The sequence below is a fragment of the Oryctolagus cuniculus genome, chromosome 2 (assembly GCF_964237555.1).
Source record: "Oryctolagus cuniculus chromosome 2, mOryCun1.1, whole genome shotgun sequence".
In the NCBI taxonomy this organism is placed as follows: domain Eukaryota; kingdom Metazoa; phylum Chordata; class Mammalia; order Lagomorpha; family Leporidae; genus Oryctolagus; species Oryctolagus cuniculus.
In genome coordinates, this window is record NC_091433.1 from 77,989,884 (window position 1) to 78,006,371 (window position 16,488).

General features: G+C 44.7%; 1 protein-coding gene across 3 annotated transcripts in view; it reads left to right on the forward strand.

Annotated features, from left to right (window-relative positions):
- Window positions 1–756: 756 nt before the first annotated feature.
- LONRF1 (LON peptidase N-terminal domain and ring finger 1) overlaps window positions 757–16,488 on the forward strand; it is a 39,458-nt gene continuing 23,726 nt past the window's right edge. For 2 of the 3 annotated variants that reach the window (XM_070068512.1, XM_070068511.1), the window contains exons 1-2: window positions 757–1,598; window positions 14,972–15,090. In XM_070068512.1, coding sequence (XP_069924613.1) covers window positions 866–1,598; window positions 14,972–15,090 — 852 coding nt within the window. In that variant the 5' untranslated portion in view covers window positions 757–865. The remainder of the gene's footprint in view (window positions 1,599–14,971; window positions 15,091–16,488) is intronic. The other variant, XM_008274063.4, reaches the window with a different exon arrangement.

Consider the following 16,488-nt stretch of genomic DNA (forward strand, 5'->3'; position numbering starts at 1 on the left):
GGGGAATACAGACTTCCCCCAGCTGGAAGGGGGATACAGCCGGCACCCCAAGAACCCGCGAGCTAGGAAATGAGTTTTGAACTGGAAAGGCCGCGGCCACTTGGCACCAGAAAAAACTGGAGGGAGCTGCGGACTTTTGCGTTTGTGTCTAATGTAGACCGACGGTAGTCGAGTCACGAAGTCGTCAGACGGCACTTGTCGCGGGCCCGCCACCTCTGTAACCTGAGGCATACACCTAAGACGCCACCCTGCACCTGACGACCCGGACTCCGCGCAGGGCGAGGGCGCAGGTCCCCAGCCCGATGGGGCAGTGCGTCGGGGGAGCGCGGGCGGCGTGGGCCTCCGTCCCGCGAGGAGGGGGTCCACTCAGCACAGCAGCGCCCACCGAGCAGAGGCGAGGGAGGGGGCCGCTGCAGGCGGGGTCGTCGGCGGGGAGGCCAGCCCCGGGTGGGTGATAAAGGATCCTTCGGGCTTTGTTTAGTAACACGCCAGGCCCTGCTCTCCCGAGAAACCAATTAGATCCCCGCTGCGGGATCATCTGACCTGCGTCCCCCACCCGCAGGGGGCTCGGAAGGGGCGGGGCTAGGCGGGGCCGGGCCGGCGACTCCTCGGGAACGCGGCCGCGGGTGGTGCGGGGGAGTCCCGAGCGCTGGACCCGGACCTGGGCCCGCCCCTCGGCAGAGGCCCCGCCCCACGCAGGCCCCGCCCCCGGGGCTTCCCGGGCGCGCGCCGCCCCGCCGTGTCCGCGCGCCACGCCCCCCTGCTCGCGGGCCGCGTGCGGAGCCGCGCGCCCCGTAGGCTCTGGGACCGTGGCGGCGGGCGGCGGCGGCGGCGGCGGCGGCGGCGGAGCAGCCGTCCGCGGGCCATGTCTTCTCCGGCCGTGGCGAGGGGCTCTCCGGGAGGGAGTCGGGAGACGGCCCTCAGGCCCCGGAGCCGAGGCCGGTTTTGGGAAGTGGGCGGCGGCGGCGGCGGCGGCGGCGGCGGCGACCAGCTGGAGCGCGCGGCCGCGGAGTCGGAGCGCTGGGAGCTGCTGCTCCGCCGCGGCGAGCTGCTGGCGCTTGGCGGCCACCTGAAGGGAGCGCTGGAGGCGTACGCGGCGGCGCTGCGCCGGGGGGCCCCGGTCAGGCCCGAGTGCCTCGGCACCCTGGTGGACTGCCTGGTGTTCAACTACCGGCTCCGCCACGGGCTGGGCTGGAGCGCGGCCCCGGCTGCCGGCGCGGGTGCGGGCGGGCTGCTCAGCTGCCTGGGCTGCCGCGGCTTCCTCAGCGAGCCGGTGACGGTGCCCTGTGGCCATAGCTACTGCCGCCGCTGCCTGCGGAGAGAGCTCCGCGTCCGCTGCCGCCTCTGCCGGGACCGGCTGCCGCCCGCCGCCGTCGCCAGTGCCGCGGGTGCTGAGGGGACCGGCCCGCGGCCGCCGCCTCTGGCCGCCGCCATCGCGGCCTCGGACTTCAGAACCAGCGTCGTCCTCAACCACCTGGCCGAGAAGTGGTTCCCGGGTCAGCGCGAGCGAGCCCGGGCGGCCGGCCGGCTCGGGGAGCTGCTGCTTCAGGGGCGCTACCGGGAGGCCCTGGCCGCCGCCTGCGAGGCGCTGCGAGCAGGTGACGGCGCGGGGATGCGGCGCGGGCCCGACCGACCCCACCCTCCTTTCCCGGGCGGGCCGGGTACCCAGAGCGGGTCTGCGCCCTGGGGCAGGCTCGCCCTGCTTCCCCGGGGGCCGCTGGGCACTCGGCGTGCGGGATCTCGGGGTGCTCGAGGGTGTGGGAGGGGGCGGCGCCCGGGGTGCTTCGGTCACAATGGGGATCGCCCTGGGAGCCCACTGTGACGCGGCGCGGGGAGGGGCGCGCGGGCGCGGGGTTCCCTCGGCCGCGGCCTGGCGCTCGGGCGCGCGCGCGTGCGGCGCGGAGCTGCGGGCCCCCGGGCCGGAGGCCGCCCTGGCGCGGGATGGGTGGGAGCTGGGGGAGCCCGAGCGGCCGCCCGCTTCCTGCCGCGCTCTTTCCGGGAATTGGCGGCTCGGGCCCGGCAGGGCCGGGCCACCCCGGGGGTGGGAGACGACATCGCGGCGGGGCGGGGATCCCCAGCCGAGGTTGGGCGGGCTAGGTCTACCTTCCCGACCCGCAAAAGTCACCGGGGCAATTGGAAGCCGCGGGAGGGCAGAATTGCATAAGCTGGGGTGGAGGGGCGTTGTGTAACGGGTGACGTCCGGTGGGCGTGGCGGGAGCTCGGCGCCCGCACCCAGTGCCGCGAGGCCCCTCCGGCCGCGGTGGTCAGCTCCTACCTGGAAGTGCCCGCGGAGTGGGTGCATCTTGAGGCGTCCACCTGCTCTTCTCAGGTCACGCCGGTTTCATTGTGCTGACTCCGGAATACGCCCAGCCCAGGGCAGGGATGCAGAGGTAGTCTCTAACCCAGAGTTACCGCCTCGCTTCCGTTCGCCTTTCCACTTAAGATCGAGCCCAGGGGGAAAGGCCGTGTAGGGCTTTTGTCTCTTCCTTTGTCTCCAGGACGCACCCTCGGCTTCCCAACTTCAGTTAGCACTTTTCCCAAGGCGGTTTTACATTGTGCCAGACGCGCCTGTAAAACTTCCGTTAGAAAAAATGAAGTTCTTGGATCAGTTCTTTTACTAGGGGGGGGGTTTCACTACCCCCTCCCCAAGGACATTATCCAGGGCAACATATCTGGCAGTGTCTAGGGACATTTTTGGTCCCCACCTCTTGTAGGCGTGATGCTGGTCCCGGCACTGTGGGCACTGTGCGGCTGACCTGCCACCGCCAAGAATGCAGGCCCCAGACGACCATCAGTGGCACTGTGGGCGACACTTGTATGAAGTGGATTGCAAGATTTTCATGTCGCTGTGTTGGCAGGAAATAATGCTTGGGGGAAATAATCCCCAAGGAAATAGACATGAAATATTAAACTGACTTTGGGTGTTAGGTAAGTTTAGACACTGTGGAACTGAAAATACCCTCCTGTGGGTGCTTAGTCATATTGAACCAGTGACAGTGTCTTGAGTTATTTAGAACCTTCAGAGTTCACAGCACAAACTTGCCATGTTTTTGAGGCCTTTTAGTGTGTCTGTGGAGGAGGCAGTTGTAAAATATGGTAATAGTCTCAGAACAAAAGGAAAATAATTGGGTATTAAATTCTGATACACCTGACTGCCTCTTGTGGGCAAATAAGCCAGAATTGGCTGGATAGAACACCTATCACAGACCATGTGAGAAAGCAAGGGCTGGAGCAGTGCAGTGACTTGCCCCAGTCACACAGCTGGCTGCTTGGAGAGGCAGCTGTGTGTCCCTTTCTAAAGTGGGCCTTGTGTTCATCTGGTCTTTATAGGTCATCCACTCAAGTGCTCATGCACATTTCCCAGGAGGGTTTTCTATCACTAGTATAAAATAGAGGATAAAACTCACCAACAGCACTATTCAGTATCTACGCCTGACATGGTGATATGACATTCTTTTAAATTAGGTTCTTTATAAGCTTTGAGGTCCTATTCCTTGGAAGAATAGTGAACACATTACAGATTTAAGTCTAGCTTCATGTTCTGTGACTAATATTTTTTTGAAAGTTTATTTTGTTTATTTGAAATGCAGAGTGATAGAGACAGAGTGAGCCCTTCCATCCTCTGGTTCACTCCCTAAATGCCCTCAGCAGCTGGGGGCTGAAGTCAGGAGCCAAGAACTCTATCTGGCTCTCCTATCTGAGTGGCAGAAACCCAAGTACTTGGGCCATCAAATGCTGCTTCCTGAGTGTGTAAGCAGGAAGCTGGATGGGAAGCAGAGGTGGGATTTCATCCCCAGCATGCAGATACGGGATGCCAGCACCCCAAGCAGTGTCTTGCCTACCTGACCAATGATGCCAACCCCAAAGACTAATATTTAGTTAAGGAAGCTTCTGGGCCTTGTATGGAAAACAACACACACACACATATACACACACACATGTGTACATATGTACATACATATATAATTTTTTAAACAGAAAAATACTGAAAGACCTACTCTCTTTTTTAAGTTACATAAACTGCACATAAGGATTTTGCTTGTTTAGCTACTTAATCCTGCTTTTATATTACTAGAACCCAAGTCCCAACTTTCACCTCATTAGGCCTTTGAAAAATTAATTCCAAACTTGAAAATGTGCCTGATTGGTATTAATGATGACACGTTTCTTTACCTTTTGATTTCTTGGTGTGAAGTAGGAGGAAAAAGATTAGAGTTAACAAATTATAGTCAGTAAAGGGCAGACTTATAAGTGATTTACAGTTTATGGGTATAAATAGAAACATTAACTAGTAGAGTTGTGTCTATTTGTATAGTTGTTAGGTTTTAACTTCTTTGGAGTTGGCAAGTTGGTGAGATAGGCACCTGAAATGTATGTATATCATTGTACAGTTGTTGTTATTAATGAAACTGCCATTGTTGGTAAGGAAAAAGACCTTCACTCCAATTTCTTAACACAATTCTTAAAATGAATCAAGTAAATGCTGTTAACTAGAAAAAATAGTCTGCAGTAAGCCCACACACATTCTAACGTATCCCTGTCAACAGCAAAGGAAAGCTTGAAAACCTTTGCCAAAATCACAAGTTTCCCATTGGGATTACATAAGTTCCTGTTGAATTGAAATATATTTAGATAACATTTAATCCATTGATCTTTTGGTATTAACTCTCAGATGTTTCATAACTTTCTTTTAGTATTCAAGGATATTATGTAAAAGTCTTGTCTGCATTGGAGCTTTATACTCGACTTTAGTGAATGATCCTACTGTGTAATGCTGTCTTCCTTTTCTTTTTAATGTATGTTTATACTGCCTCACCTCCTGCCTGTGTTTACCCCAGTCCCCAAAAGAAGACAACAGAACAGTATATTTTTCTGTATGACCTGGAGTAAATAAAGGTCATAAAGGGGAAGACATTTTATCTAAAATATTTGGGGAAGAAAAATTTTGTCTTTACTATTATGTGTCGTTTGACTATTAGCCAGTGTTTTTACAATCTTTATATCATTTGATCTCCACAGAGTCCTGTGGAGTCACACTGTCCTCAGAAGGAAAGTGAGGCCCCTCGAAGGAGAGTGAAGTGTAGCATAGTTATTAAAGCTGGGCTGGCTTCAAACAGGCTGCCTCTATCTTCTCTCTGATCCCAGGCATGTTGCCTCACCCGCTCTGTGTTTTCTTTCTCCATCCAGAGAGTGAGAATAGTGTCTACCTCAGAGGGTTGTTGTGAGAATCACACAGGTTCAAACATGGATTTCTTCAAATGGCACCTGGCACAGTCAGTGCGCAGCAAATATTAATTAACATACTTTTTAAATGTACAACTTATAGTATAGATGAAAGATGGCTTAGTGAAAATTTAAATCCAAATCTTGTGATTTTAAGTCTTCTGTCACATTAATAATATAACCAAAGTAGAGGTAAAATCTTGACTTTAGTTTGCACATATTAAACAGCAGTGATATTTTAGCATATATCATTTTTTTAAAATTTGTTTTGTTCAGACTAAACCCAAGGGAGGCACAGAGCAAGGTCATTGCAACTGTTATGTGGGGACTCTGTGGGGATTTCACTGTCTCTAAGAGTACACCTTTATTCCCAGCCCTAAGTTGCTACCATATGTTTTTCTGTTGTTTTATGGTTTATTTTATTTTACTTGAAAGAGTTACAGAGGCAGAGGAGAGAGAGAGAATGAGAATGTCTTCCATCTTCTGGTTCACTTCCCAAATGGCTGAAACGTCCAGAGCTGGGCTGATCCAAAGCCAGGAGCCAAGAGCTTCTTCCGGGTCTCCCATGGGGGATCAGGGGCCCAAGGGCTTGGGCCACCTGCTGCTGCTTTGCTAGGCCATAGCAGATGGCTGGATCAGAAGTGGAGCAGCCGGGTCTTGAACTGGTGTCCATATGGGATGCTGGCACTGCAGGAGGTGGCTTTTACCCGCTACGCCACAGCACCGGCCCTATCATATATCATTAAAATACAGATACTATAAAGCTTAAATTATAAGATTAGTCAAACTATAGGTAAATGTGAATGTATTTGAAGAATATCTTTAGCAACTTGATCAAGTTAAAAATGAAGATACTTGAATTTAATCAATAATATTTGTGCTTTTGCTTATTGTGCAAAGAACTTGCAACAGTAAACATTGATATTTATATGGTGCTTTATAGGTCACAGTATTTTCACTTCCATTTTCTTAATACTTACAAGAAGATTTGAGATAAGAAAGCAAAGGTTGGGACCCGTAATTAACTAGAGGACTGTAGAGGACAAAAGCCCCAAGGATTTTAGAACTTTCTCAAGGCAAGTAAGTCACTAAGTTAGAAGTCAAAGCCAAAATATATGTTGCTTCAAAGCATAAAGTTGATGTAGAATTAGCATATGAAGCATAATCTTACGCATTCTTACCATCACTCAGCAAATATTTAGTAAATGCTTACGGTATACTGAGAGTTTTAGGTGCTGAAAATACAGAAGTGTGCAAAATAAAGTTTTGTCCTTATTGATTTTGCAGTTTTAATTTCTATTATAAATGCAACAAATTGATGATGAGTCTTTCCAGAAAATGGGGCTTACTGCTTAATTGGCTTCTTATTAGCAGAGTATATGCAGAATATCTATCTCTGCTTTTTTATAAGATGCTTTAAGGATTTTTGCCATGCTTTAGGGCTACTAAAAAGACCACTTATAATGGCACATATTATTGATGTAGAAGATGAAAAAACTCGATTCTCTTTTTTTTTTTTTTTTTTTTTTTTTGACAGGCAGAGTGGACAGTGAGAGAGAGAGACAGAGAGAAAGGTCTTCCTTTTGCCGTTGGTTCACCCTGCAATGGCTGCCGTGGCTGGTGCACTGTGGCCGGTGCACCGCGCTGATCCGATGGCAGGAGCCAGGTGCTTCTCCTGGTCTCCCATGGGGTGCAGGGCCCAAGGACTTGGGCCATCCTCCACTGCACTCCCTGGCTATAAATGATTATTAAGTGCCCTTTTAAAATTGAGTAACTTCCATGTTTTTAATCTTTTTATTTATCAAATAATGCAGAATTTATCAAAATTCAGTTATCCTAGGTTTTTAATTTATACATTAACTTTTTTTATTCAAATTCACTTTTATTTAGTTGAATACTTTAAAGAAGGATTTATTTTATTTATTTGAAAAGTTGCAGAGAGAGACAGACAGAGGAGTCTTCCATTCCCCCTGGTTCAGTCCCCAAATGGTGGCAAATGGCTGGGGCTGGGCCAGGCCAAAGGCAGAATCCAGGAGCTTCTTCCGATCTCCCACGTGGATGCAGGGCCCAAACCATTTGGGCTGACCTCCACTGCTTTCCCAGGGACATTTAGCAGGGAGCTGGATTGGAAGTGGAGTAGCCAGGGCTCAAGCCAGTGCCCTTATGGGATGCTGGTTTTGCAGGCTTCAGCTTAACCTACTACGCCACAGTGCCAGCCTCATTAGTTGACTGTTTCTAAGAAGCTTGAAGATATTCAAGTACAATTTTACATGAGTTTGTGTAGTATTTGCCTTGTTCATTGCAAAGGCACCTTTGAAAATTGGGAGGACACTTTTTATAAAAGATGAATGACTAAAGAGAACACTAAAATTCAAGACTGCTCTTCAGTTTCTTTTTCCTTGGTAAGACAGCATTGGTCTTTTGCTTCACCTTCTTCCTCGACCCCCTGTTCTGTCTTATTGTCCAGTTTACACTGCTGATCCCAACAGAAATATTTACCTTTGCTAAGGTTTATATGGCTAACAGACACTATAGAAAATATTCTTTAATACCTTGTATTAAGAGCTAAGCTAGGGCCGGCGCCATGGCTCACTTGGTTAATCCACCACCTACGGCGCCGGCATCCCATATGGGCACTGGGTTCTAGTCCTGGTTGCTCCTCTTCCAGTCCAGCTCTCTGCTGTGACCCGAGAGGGCAGTGGAGGGTGGCCCAAGTGCTTGGGCCCCTGCACCTGCATGGGAGACCGGGAGGAAGCACCTGGCTCCTGGCTTCAGATCGGTGCAGCGCTGGCCGTAGCGGCCGTTTGGGGTGGGGGTAAACCAATGGAAGGAAGACCTTTCTCTCTGTCTCTCTCTGTCTATAACTCTACCTGTCAAATAAATTAAAAAAAAAAAAAAGAGCCAAGCTAATTTCTTCATCAGCTTGTTTGGAAGGACAAGGACAACAGCTATTCTTGATTGAGTCACTCATGTGCCAGGGTGTGTGCCGCATTTTCTTATTCAGTCCTCAGGACAGTTTTTGGATATGGTGTTTATAGGTGAGCATTTTACTGATGAGGAGCCTGAGGTGCAGCATTACATGGTCTAAAGGATAGTTGAACTCAATCTTATGAATCCAGGATTTATTATCTTAATTACTGTGCTCAACTATTCCTGGACATTATTACTCAGTTATTAACAGCTTATCAGGCTTCAGCTTAACTGTGATAACCAAGTCCTACTGTACTAAACTTAATAAAGTAATGGAAGCAAAAAAATTTATTTTGTCTAGTCATTAGAAATTTTGGTAGCCTGACATATAAATCAGAAATAGACACTTCGAAGAATGAGAAAAAGGATACAAACTTGGAGTTTTGTGTACCTAGACAGTTCATATATAATTTTAAAGGTCAAACTCAGGAAATGCATATTGAAATAATGATGCTATTTTAGTTTGTTGTTTTTAGTAAACAAGCAAACACAGTTTGTGGAAGTGTAAAAGTTTTTATTTAAAGGAGGTCTAATAGAATTTATTGAAAGCTTTGTATATCTTTGTAAATTTCTACGTAGTCATTCAGCTGTGGAAAATGAGAAAGAAAAAAAGGTGATACCAGGGATATATTGATAGGTGTTGTAGTTTATACTAGAAAATGGAAGTAACTTAATTGCAGAGTAAGGACTTTTAAATAGATTATGGGTATGGTAGAACAGTTTGTGGCCATTAAAAATCATGCGGACTAGTAGTATATGGAGAAAAAAGAGGGTTATAAACAGTACATATGGGGGGCCGGTTCCGTGGCTCACTTGGTTAATCCTCCGCCTGCAGCACAGCATCCCATATGGGCACTGGGTTCTAGTCCCGGCTGCTCCTCTTCCAGTCCAGCTCTTGCTGTGGCCGGGAAGGCAGTGGAGGATGGCCCAAGTGCTTGGGCCCTGCATCCGCGTGGGAGATCGGGAAGAAGCACATGGCTCCTGGTTTCAGATCGGTGCAGCGCCGGCTGTAGTGGCCATTTGGGGAGTGAACCAACAGAAGGAAGACCTTTCTCTCTGTCTCTTTCTTTCACTGTCTATAACTCTACCTGTCAAATAAATAAAAAAAAATCCTTTAAAAAAACAGTACATATGGTATATCTTATAAAACCGGACATTAAAAATATAATCTACACACATGGAAGAAAAATACAGAATATATACTGCCATTGTTTTGGACTAGCCTGCTGCACTAGCTCCAACAGACCAGAGCAAACCAGAATGGAGTCCCTTGTGTTAAGTGCTAGATAATCAAACTGAACTTTGAAACTGGCCAGTTTCTTTAAAAAAAGAAGAAAGATGGAAAATCAGGAGATTCCGGTCAGTCTGAGTCAGCTGAACAAAGAAGTCTCCTCTGTTAGAAGTCCATAAGGAAGTAAGGACCAATCTGCTCTTCATCCTTTTTCTGTTTTCTCAGCCCTTTTGTTCCTATAAAGCTAACTTCCTCTGCTCAACTCATCTGAACACCCATTCTATGTTGTAGAATTAGTTGTTGCCTGTTTCTAGAATCACAAATGCCAATTTGCTCTTTAATCTCCATTTGTAGTGACTTTGTCTTCTGACGATACAAATCGAGAACCCCAACCTTAGTATCTTGATATCCAAGATGTCCCAAATCTGAAATTTTTTTTGAATGTCCTGTTGGCCAGCATTCAAAAAGTTTTGGGTTGTGGAGCATTTTGAATTTCAGATTTTCGAATCAGTAGGGTCTATGCAAATATTCCCAAATCTGAAAAACTGTGAAATCTGGTCCCAAGCATTTTGAATAAGGAATGCACAACCTGTAATGATACTGGGTCTAAGGAAAGAGAAAATGAGAGCATGAATTCAGCGTAAGGGATCAGATTTTAATTAATTTCTTCTAGTTTAGGAAACATTCATCACAGCCAGGATTTGAGGTGACAAAGACAGGACGTAATAGAGGGAGCTCAAAAATAGATTTTAAAATTACTCTAATAAATGCTGTGCATATTCAGTAAAGGAACATAATTATAATAGCAAACACTTAAATAATGCTTTCCGTTTTTAAATAATGCTTTCAACTTACTGATCCCTGTTCTAAGTACTTTGCGTGCCTTAACTGTCTTGAGTAATCCTGTGAGGTAGATGCTGTTATTAACAAAGCATAGATGTAAGCAACAAGAACTCTGGAGCCAGACTGCCTGAGTTACTCACTCTCTCTGCTCAATTTCCTTAGCTATAGAAACCAGGATAAGAGCGCACATTCAGCTTAATGGTTAAGATGCCCACGATGAACAGTGGAGTGTCAGGGTTTACTAATGCAGACTGTGAGAGGCAGACTGTAAGAGATAATAGCTCAAGTAATTGGGTCCCTCCCAGCCTTGAGAGACCTGGATTAAGTTCACAGCTCCCAGCTTTGGCGCTGGCCCAGCCCGAGCTGTTTCAGACTTTTGGGGAGTGAGCCAGCAGATGGGAGGTCTCTCTCTCCCTCTTCCTATTTCTCTCTCTCTCTCTCTGATTGTCAAATTTAAAAAATGGACAATACTAGATCCATATTAGGTTATTTTGAAGATTACAAATTGTTTAGAACAGCACATAAATAATATTTCTTAAAAGTAAAATTTTTAGAAACGCAGTTTTGTAGCTAAGGAAAGAGATGATTTATAATTTTTCCCAAGATCGTTGAGTAGGTGGAGGAGCCAGAAACTGAATCCAGCCAGTCTAACTTCAAGGCTTATGCTCTTATGGAGGTAGACCCAAAGGAAGGCATTTTGGGATGAGATTGCAGAGCTAGTCCTGTGGTATGAGAAAGTTATCCACACAAAAAGGAGGTGGGTGAGTAAGGAATGGTATGGTAAGGGAGGAGCCCTATGAACAAAGGAAGGAGGCATGAGATAGGATGATATCCAGGAGGCAGAGTGAGCAGTTAGGTATTGTGGACACTTAAAGTGGGCGGTTAATAATGATAGGAAGTAAGCTGAAGAATGGACAGGAGCCAGCCATGGAGAACTCACTTGCTGTATTGTTCTACCTTTTTTTTTTTTTTTTTTTTTTTTTCAGCATAGGTTGAGGGCATAGGTAGGGTAAAACTTGGGGCAGGGAAAATGGACAGCAATGATATGGAAGATTTAGGGAGCCTGACCTAGGGCTACTAGCAGTAGGATTGGAAAAGAGGGGAGACAGATTTGAGAAGTAGTTTGAGAGGTGAAATTGACAAGGTGAAGGAAGATTCTGATTTGGGAAGTCAGAGAATATCATGAAAACACTCTTTTTCAGTGGAGAACATGCTTAGCTTGAAGAAAAGTATATAAGGCAATGAGAAATTTGTTGAATCTGAGGTTAGGGTGAAAAACCAGAATGGAAGATAAAGATTGAGGATAAACCATGATGAGAAGTAGCAGATCTCTCCCTGGTCCTAGTGGACAGGAAAAAAAGACCAGAGATAGTAAAGAATAAGATGACAGAGTTAATAACACAATCATTAATACTTGACACCATTATCACAAACCACATAGTCTTCGTTGTTTGTTGTTGTTGTTGTTACCTTTTTAACAAACTGGAAGGGTGTGAGATGCTGTGCCTGTGATAGATTGAGAGCATCCAACTGATGGGCAAGTGCAAGATTGGGTGACCTATTTACTCCAGGGTCCTCAAGGTCAGGTGGAGAGCAGGCTTTAAAATGTTTGTTGACTTTCAGGCTTGACTTAATGACACAGGAGCTGATTGCTGTTTTTCCGTTGCTGATCCAAGGCCAGGAGCCAGGAGCTTCCTCCAGGTCTCCCTCGTGGGTGCAGGGGCCCAAGGACTTGGGCCATCTTCTACTGCTTTCTCAGGCCATAGCAGAGAGCTGGATAGGAAGTGGAACAGCTGGGACTTGAACCAGTGCCCATATGGGATGCTAGCACTGCAGGCGGCAGCTTTAGCCGCTAGGCCACAGTGCCAGGCCCAGTGTATGTAAAGTATTGGAAATTGAACTCACCAGAAGAGATTTTTTTTTCCCTAATAGAGTCATTCAAAATAATTATTCACATTTGAAATTCTCTGTGAAAATATGACCTTCAAGGAGTTTGACAACAAAAGTTTTAAAATATGACTGTTTTCATGTTGGAGGGCACTTCGTCTCTTCTTACCCCAATACACACTAATGTCTTAGGGTCTTCTGTAGGGGTCTCAATAGACTGTTTCTGTGAACAGAGGAGGGGGACACAAGTCTTTTTTCACTTGGTCAGAATGGAGGATTTTTTTCCGTGTGTCCTTTGGTTGTCTTCTTGATTGGCACATATTAATTGTGTGCATATTAATTGAGTACAGTGTGATGCTTCAATACATTGTGTAGGGACCAGCTAAGAGTAATTAGCATCTCTATCACTTTTGTAGATTGACAAGTTTTTTAGAAAGGTTTTCTGAGTCACTTCTAATGTTACCTAAAGAAACTGTAAAAGCTGATTGAACAGGGAAAGCATGGATAAAGGGCAGATACTCAACTGTTCTGAACATGCATTTGAAGTGTAAAGCAGTAAGGATTTGCTGTATAAGAAAAAATTTAAAATAATAAAGAAACAAGCCCAGTTAGGGATTCAGAAGTGGAACGGCTGCTTGCTGCAGCCGTGGACTTCTTGCTGGGGTGCTGGTGCTGGATATCTGTCTGAAGGACTCTAGCGAGGATCTCAGCTGTGAGGGGAAAGCTGGCCTTCCAGGGCCCAGTCCTTCACGAACCACTGAGTTGGATGCCAATGCCTGCACTTGTTTGCAGACTATTCCGGTACTCACGGGTCTGTTTCTGAGTTCTCGTATTTCTCACATCAGTGTGACACAATGCTGTTTCACATTAAAATAATAATTTCTATTTAGATGGTAAGTCCCTCAAAGACAGAAATAAGGTATTATTTAATTAAATAAATAATAGTATTTTTGAACAGCTACAGTGTCTAGCTTTATGTTAGGAACTCTTAATTACTTATTGATTAATCATATTGGACTTTTGATTTCTGTGTGTTTTGGTTCATGGATAACAATTTTTATTTCTTTTTAAGAAACAAAATATTCTAGGTATCTTAGGAAGTAAAAACATTTTCATAAATTATTAATTTCATTCTTCCTTTACATTTTTCATTGATGTAAAATTGAGAGAACAATTTAATTGCAGTTTCAAGCATCAGCAACTGAAAAAGCCCTAATTTTATTGTTGAGTTATCTATAAAAAATTGATCATTTAAAGATGAGAATACAGGTGTGCATTTTGTGTGGGATTAATATGCTGCTCGGAATGCCTGACTCCCATATTCGAGTGCCTGGGTCCAGGGCCCAGCTCTGCTCCTAATTCTAGCTTCTTGCTACTATGCACCTTGGGAGGCAGCAGGTGATGGCTCAAGCACTTGGGTCATGGCCACCAATGTAGGACACCCAGATTGAGTTCTGGGTTCCTGAGTTTGGCTAGCCCAGCCCTGACTGTTGCGGGGGTTTGGACAGTGAATCAACAGGTGGGAGGTGTCTATCTCTGGCTCTGTCTCTCTGTTGTTCTGGCTTTCAAATAAATAAAAAGAAATGCAAAAAATTTCTGACAGGTGTTAAGACCCTTCTCATAATAAAAGCTTTATTTTATGAGCATAAGTTTTTGAAGGCTTCAGAGATGAGGAACTCTAAAAGAAAAGTCAAGTTAGCATCATCTGTAGATGTATTGTAAGTTAATTTCTTGTTTAGACTTCAGTTTTACAATGTTTCTGTAGTAATTGATCATAGTCATATAAGTGAACCAACTAAATGTCTGAAATGCTGAAAGCCATAGAATGATTTATTTTTGCAAGTGTGGATGTAGAGGATAGTGAAATTAACAACAAAGTGTTTTTCTTCATGAGTGTTTGAAACTAAATATATGTTTATATATATAACTTTTATATATTATATATGTATATAAAATTATTCTATATGAGGGGCAGAGAGAGGGCAGGGAAGAAACAGACAGTTCCCATCCACTAGTTCATTCCTCCTGTGCCCAAGTTGTCCAGGTTAGGATCAGGCCAAAGCCAAGAGCTAGAAACACAAGCCAGATCTCCCATTGGCTGGCAGGTACCCAACTTCTTGAGCCATCACTTAATGCTTCAAAGAGTCTGCATTAGCAGGAAGCTGGAATCAAGAGCTAGACCTAGAATTTAAACCCCGGCGTTCCAAAATGGGATGTGTGCATTCAAACCGGCAGCCTACTGGGCCAGCTGCATACCACTTCAATATATTTTGAGATGGTTGAATACCAAAATTAGAATTTTGAGCTCCTACCAGCCGATTCTTAACTTCTATCCTTTAGAATAGGACCACTATATGCCCTCGATAGATTGAGCCTTGGTCAGTCCCTTGTCACTATAGGATTTCTGTGTGCAAAAGTTGCACATGTATTCATTTTTATGAACAATGATTAAGAAGTAAAGTAATAAAGATTCAAAATTACTATTAAAAGGCAAGTCTTTTAAGCATTTAAAACAAGTTTTTAAAAATTTTTGTAGATTGTCTTAAAATTATTTTACTTAGGGATGATAATTCATATTGTAAGCATTTTCAGTATTTCCTCTGCTAAAATAATCTATTTAGAATAATGGTAATATCTAGGTAAGATTCAACATGTAAAAGGGGTTGTCCCTATTCTGTACTTGGCTTATAAAGTTTAGTTTGGTAGATATTGACTCTAGAATCACTAAATCATTTCTTAATGGAGTATGATAATACTTTGTGGATTATATGATAATCTTTTAAAAATAATCATATCCTTTTAAAATATTTATTTCAGAGCCCAGTGATTTGACTCTAAAAATTTACAGAGCAGAATCATATGCTGGTCTCCAAGAGTTTAAAGCAGCCATAGAAGATTTAAATGCAGTTCTTTTTCAACTTCCAAACTGGCCTGAGGTAAAATCACTGTTTTACATTTGCATAAAGTTTAAAATTTCACCTGTTGGGAACATGCATTCAATTATGGTTATAAGTTTTAGCAAAACAGATATTTTGCTTTAAGCAAAAATCATAACATTCTAGAAATCTGGAGTCAGTTCTTAAATGGATGATATAATCTGACAATTTTTTGAATTAGAAGAAACCATTGTGTCAAACTGAGGAACACACTGAATTCATGGCACAGGAAAAACAAGAGAGGCATTAAAATTTTTCAACAGACTACCTAAAAGGTAATCTGTGGGTGTGAAATTGACATTTTGAGATTCCATGATTTTTTTTTTTTTTTTTGACAGGCAGAGTTGGTGAGAGAGAGAGAGAGAGAGAGAGAAAGATCTTCCTTCCATTGGTTCACCCCCCAAGTGGCTGCCATGGCTGGCTTGCTGCACCGATCTGAAGCCAGGAGCCAGGCGCCTCCTCCTGGACTCCCATGCGGGTGCAGGGCCCAAGCACTTGGGCCATTCTCCACTGCCTTCCTGGGCCACAGCAGAGAGCTGGACTGGAAGAGGAGGAAGTGGGACTAGTAGTACCTGGCACCCCAACCGGGACTAGAACCCAAGGTGCCGGTGCTGCAGGCAGAGGATTAGCCTAGTGAGCCATGGCACCGATCTGAGATTCCATGATTTTTAATAGCCCTTGTCTGGACTGTTGAGAAACAGTGGTTTTTTTTTTCTTCATATCAGTTGTTGAACTTTTTACTTAGTGTAGGGTTAATCTTATGAGTATAAAGTTAACTGAAAATAGATCTTCATAAAAATTAAGAATGGAAATAGGAGATGGAGGAGGGTGGGAGTGTGGTTGGGAGGGAAAATAGAGTGGGAAGTATCATTATATTCCTGCATCTGTATATAGGAAATATATGAAATATGTATACCTTAAATAAAATTTAAAAAAAAAGAAAAAAATTTTCAGCAAAGAAATAACTTGCCATTTTGTGAAGGCAGATACAGTCTGGACTAGGAAGTTTGGATCAAGGAGGTTAATTATGGAAAAAGGTAAATCTTTGAGGCTGGAAAATTGTCATTATAATAGCAAGGGGGTGATTAGGCAGTTTTAAAAAGAACTAAAGAAATGTGTATAACATAATCTGTTTACTAATTTTCCTTTTTATTTAACTGCAAAGGCAATCTGTCTCCCTCCCATGTGTGTTGTTTAAGCTAGAAGTTATTTTATGTGTTTTTTTCCTATAACTCAGAGCTGTGCCATTAAGGACAGTGTAATAAGGATGCCTTAAAAATTATAAATTAATAAGGAAATGGATACAACAATCCCATGATGATGTGACTGTTGATACAGTCACATATGTATTAAGAATGAAACTGCAGTGGTTTGTGTGTATAGTTTTAAAACTGTTTA